At 53.9% G+C, this 4944-nt stretch overlaps 1 protein-coding gene and 1 pseudogene across 1 annotated transcript; both read left to right on the forward strand.

Moving 5' to 3' along the window:
• The first annotated feature begins 828 nt into the window (after window positions 1-828).
• On the forward strand, window positions 829-2906 carry TMEM88B (transmembrane protein 88B). Its single transcript, XM_003793301.1, has 2 exons — window positions 829-1101; window positions 2646-2906. The coding sequence occupies exons 1-2, from the start codon at window positions 829-831 to the stop codon at window positions 2904-2906; spliced, it is 534 nt and encodes a 177-aa protein (XP_003793349.1).
• Window positions 1960-2058, forward strand: LOC111726481 (annotated as a pseudogene).
• Window positions 2907-4944: the final 2038 nt, after the last annotated feature.

Genomic DNA, 4944 nt, shown 5'->3' on the forward strand with positions numbered 1-4944 from the left:
CAGAGGGATAAAACCGAAACCCAGACAACCTACTCATTAAGTGCCAATTACTTATGTCAATGGTTTAAAATGTTCTCTCACTGTGTGTGTGTGTGTGTGTGTGTGTGTGTGTGTATAAGAAAACCCTGGCAGACTATTAGGTGTTAAGGTAGTTTAATATTTGGGGAAATTGGTTGGGGTTTTTGGATCACCTGGAAATGATTTTGTCCCTCCACTTAGAGTAATGGGATACATGCTCCCATCATCTGAAAATCTGCTCCCACATTTATGTTCAGAATGGACTGAATGTGTGCACGGTCCTCTCACTGTCTTGCTCTCAATGTAGGCACCTGGGGTCCTCCTTGTTTTACCTAGGATGAAGGGAGCAGCAAGGACTAGGGCTCGGTGACAAGCCTCAGGGTGGCCTCTGCTGACAGAGCCATTGTCAGAGTCAAGATCTATAAAACGAAGTCACTGTGTGAGAGAGCTGGGCACCAGGCACTAGAGCAGGGGGTGGGGTAGCAGGAGGGAGGGCCCCAGTGCCATAGGGACAGCTGTGCAAGGCCTGACCAGAGTACACAGGAGCTGACTGGGGAGACTGGCCAGGCACAGAGCTGCAGTAGCCTAGCAGAGGGAGACCCAGCCTGGCAGTGTGAGAAACTGATTTTCAGGAGTGTGGCCCTGGAGACTGTCAGAGCTGGATCTACCTGGGCCAGAGTCCACTATCTGGTTGCTTGGATTTGGATGGGGTCCAACTTGGGAAGAGCTGAAGGATCTCTGGTCTGATCTTGGGGAGCATCAGTCCTGCCACCTGTGCACCTGGAACTCGCAGGCCCAGCCGGCCCAAGCATGAGTGAGCAGGAGGAGACAGAGGAAGACGAGGGAGGGGGCTCCTCAGACACGACACCCATGCTGCCCCAAAGGCCTCAAGATCACCAAGCCTCAGCCATGACATGCTCAGGATGGCCAGGCCTGATTGCTATAGGCATGGGGCCCCTGCTGCTGCCTGGCCGGGCCCTGGCCAGGCTCCTGCTGCACCTGCTCCTGCCAATGACTGTGTCCCTGCTGCTCCTGCTTCCTGCTGCAGGCGTCGTCTACCTGGGATTCCTGTGCCACTCTAGGGTGAGACTTGCAAGTCTGGGGAGTGGGGGTTCTGTGGAAATTCAGGGCCCCTGGGGCTAAAGGCACATCTGCCTCTCTCCAGCATTACCCCCCATGTCCTGGGGACATGTGTGCCTCTCCCTGGGGACCCCTTCCTCTGCCAGGAACCCCCCTCTGGCCACAGTGAATGAAGGGCTTTTGTTTGGGACCCAAAGGACAGCCCTCTCCCTTCTTCCAGGCCTCCCAGCCTTGTACCAGGGGCCACCAGGGCCTGGACAAGCACGGGGGGGCGGGGAGGGGGAGAGCAGTGAGATTCCAGTAAGAGAAGATGAGAATGTCAGATTTCCACCGGGTGAAGTGGCTCATGCCTGTAATTCCAGCACTTGAGAGGCCCAGGTGGGTGGATTGCCTGAGCTCACAGGTTCCGTAAAAATAGGCAGGCACCTGTAGTCCCGGCTACTTGGGAGGCTGAGGCAAGAGAATTGCTTAAGCCCAGGAGTTTGAGGTTACTGTGAGTTATGATGCCGGGAAGCGCCTGTGGCTCAGTGAGTAAGGCGCCGGCCCCATATACCGAGGGTGGCAGGTTCAAACCCAGCCCCGGCCAAACTGCAACAAAAAATAGCCGGGCATTGTGGCGGGCGCCTGTAGTCCCAGCTACTTGGGAGGCTGAGGCAGAAGAATCGCCTAAGCCCAGGAGTTGGAGGTTGCTGGAGCGACTCCGCTGCACTCTACCGAGGGCAAAAAAGTGAGACTCTGTCTCTACAAAAAAAAAAAAAGAGTTATGATGCCATGGCACACTACCAAGGGCAACAAAGTGACACTCTGTCTCAAAAAAAAAAAAAAAAAAATAGAAAAGGAAAGAAAGAAAAAAAAAGAGTGCTGTCTTCAGTAGCAGATATACTAAAATTGGAATGATACAGAGATTAGCATGGCCCCTGCACAAGGATGACACAAATTCGTGAAGCGTTCCATATTTTTGTACACAGCTATGATTTAATAAAAATAACATACACACACACACAAAAAAAAAAAAAAAAAAAGAAAAGAAAAGAAAAAGAATGTCAGATTTCACACACCACAGCCCCTCTCAGATCTTTCCTGTCCTGGGCTGGGCTTCCCCACCTGTGGACTGGGGTATGACCTGATCTGGGACCTGGAGGGTGAGGGCAGATAGACCCTGGAGCCGTTCTGCAGACATGGGGCTGAGGTGAGCAGAGGTGGTGCTAGGGGCTGACAGCCAGCAGGGGCTCAGGGTCAGATGCCAACCTGGGGAAGAGCCATGAGAGAACAAAAGGGGACAGGAAAACTGGAGTGGGGGAGCCCCTCCTCAAGGGACCCTGATACGAGCCATTTAACCTCTGGGTCGCAGATGTCCTGCTCAAACCTCAGCACTGCCTGGGGGTCCGGCCTCATCTCTCCCCGCCCCAGCCGCCTGGCACGGTCCCACCACTCCCTGGGCCCTCACCCCTGCTTCAGCTCCCCAGGCTCGCACCCCTTCCCATTCCTCCGGTCCCCTCGCTCCTCCCCTCCGACCTGACATGACAGCCCTACTGTTCGGTCCCCAGGTCCACCCGGCCCCCGGCCCCCGGTGCCGCGCTCTGCTCTCGGACCATGGCTCCGCTGCGCTCATCGTGCTCGGCTTCCTCTCGCTGCCGCCACTGCTGGTGCTCGCCTCGGCCGCCCGCGCCCGCCTGTCCCAGCACCTCCGCCCGCTGTTGCCGCCCCCAACTCGGACCCCCGCATTCCGCTGCCGCCCAGGGTCCAGGGAGCAGGAGCTGGCTGGCCGCCTCCCCTCTGGGGAGGAGCAGCTCTGCGCCTGGGTGTGACCCCAAGGCTTCTTCAAAGGACCCCAAGGCCTCCCAATGCCCCTCCTCGGAGCCCCATTATGTGGCCCAAGCCGGGCAGTGTCCGCGTCCAGGGTAGGCCAGACAGTCTGAGCCTACTTCGTGGCCAGGAGCACAGGGCCCGTAGTGGCCGCGAGATGGCACCGGGCTGCATGTGGCCGACTCCCCGGCGCCCATCCCCGCACCCCCTTCCCTGCTGCAAAGCTCCAGGGAAGCTCTGGGGAGGTAACAGTCACAACAGGCTGCCCTGCATCCCCGTGCTGTCAGACCCCCGATCCTCCAGCTAGTGCTGGGACTGGTGAGGCTCGCTTGGGGGTCAGGCACATTGGTCTGGCCCAATACCCTTGGCAACAGAAGTTCGTGGTAGCCAGCGGCCGCAAGACTCTCTGAGACCACGATGAGCGTTTACCCTGTGCGCTGGGCAGGGCAGAGGTGAGCCTGCGTCCAGACTTCACAGTTGGACAGGCACTTGCGTAAAAGCTTGGTCTTCTCTGTCTAGATAATTTTAAGATCTTCACTTTGTCTTTGGTGTTCTAGGGTTTCACCAGCATATTCTCAGGTGTGGATGTGTTCCTATTATACTGCTTGGTATACATTGTGTTTCTTGTCTCTGCAGGTCCATACCTTCCATCGGATCTGGAAAATGTTCAACAATTGTCTCTTCAAATTTTCCTAAATTCTTCACTGTGCTCTTTCACTCCATCAATAGTCTCTTCTTGCATTTTCTGTCTCCTTGTCTTTCTGTGCCAGATTCTGGGCAATCTCTTCATCTTCCCTTCCAACTCACTAATCTGTGTCTATCTGCTGATTAATTCATCCAATTAATTTTAAGTTGTTATATTAATATATCCAAAAATTATATTTGGCTGAACAGAGTGGTTCTGTAATCTTAGCACTTTGGGAGGCCAAGTTGTGATGCTCACTTGAGATCCTATTTCTAAATAAAAGAACGAATACAGAGTGGCGCCGTGGCTCAGTGGGTGGAGCACTGGCTCCATATACCGAGGGTTGCAGGTTCAAACTCGTCCCGCCAAACTGCAACAAAAAGTTAGCTGGGCGTTCTGGTGGGCACCTGTAGTCCCAGCTACTCTGGAGGCTGAGGCAAGAGAATTGCCTAAGCCCAAGAGCTGGAGGTTGCTGTGAGCTGTGACACCACAGCACTCTACGGAGGGTGACATAGTAAGACTCTGTTTCAAAAAAAAAAAAAGTAAATAAATAAAACTTATATTTTTTTCCTCAGATTATTTTTTTTTTTTTGAGGTAGAGTTTCACTTTGTTACCCTTGGTAGAGTGCCGTGGTGTAGTAGCTCACAGCAACCTCAAACTCTTAGGCTCAAGTGATTCTCGCGCCTCAACTTCCAAGTAGCTGGGACTTCAGGCGCCTGCCATAATGCCCAGCTAGTTTTAGAGGCTAAGTCTCACTCTAGCTCAGGCTGGTCTTGACCCTTGTGAACTCAGGCAATCAATCCACCCATGTCAGCCTCCCAGAGCGCTAGGATTACAGTCGTGAGCCACACCCGACTGTTTGGCAACTTTTCACTGTCAGCCTGTATCTGTGACAATTCTGAGGTCATAAGATAGAGACCTTCCCTCCAGAGATGACCCCTGTTTTCATGGCACAACCAGCCTGGGGCCCTGAAGGGCATGGAGGCTCCTGGTTTGTGTCCCCCATGCAAAGCGCCTCCTATGCCCCATCTCAGACTGGCTATCCAATCCTGTATATGTTCAGGGAATATCTGGATCTCTGTTCACTATTCTCTTTGCTTATTCACTTGTTTCTGATGTTTAATTTGGGGGGCTTTGGAGACATTAACTTTTTCAAGCCCATCAGCCTATTAAAAATGTATGTAAGGCCGGGCGCGGTGGCTCACGCCTGTAATCCCAGCACTGTGGGAGGCTGAGGAGGGAGAATCGCTGGAGCTCAGGAGTTCGAGACTCGCCTGAGCGAAAGTGAGACCCCGACTCATGAAAAAAATGGAAAAACCCAGCCGGGCGCCGCGGCGAGCGCCTGTAATCCCAG

Source organism: Otolemur garnettii, unplaced genomic scaffold (genome assembly GCF_000181295.1).
Source record: "Otolemur garnettii isolate 467f Iridium unplaced genomic scaffold, OtoGar3 scaffold00067, whole genome shotgun sequence".
Classification (NCBI taxonomy): domain Eukaryota; kingdom Metazoa; phylum Chordata; class Mammalia; order Primates; family Galagidae; genus Otolemur; species Otolemur garnettii.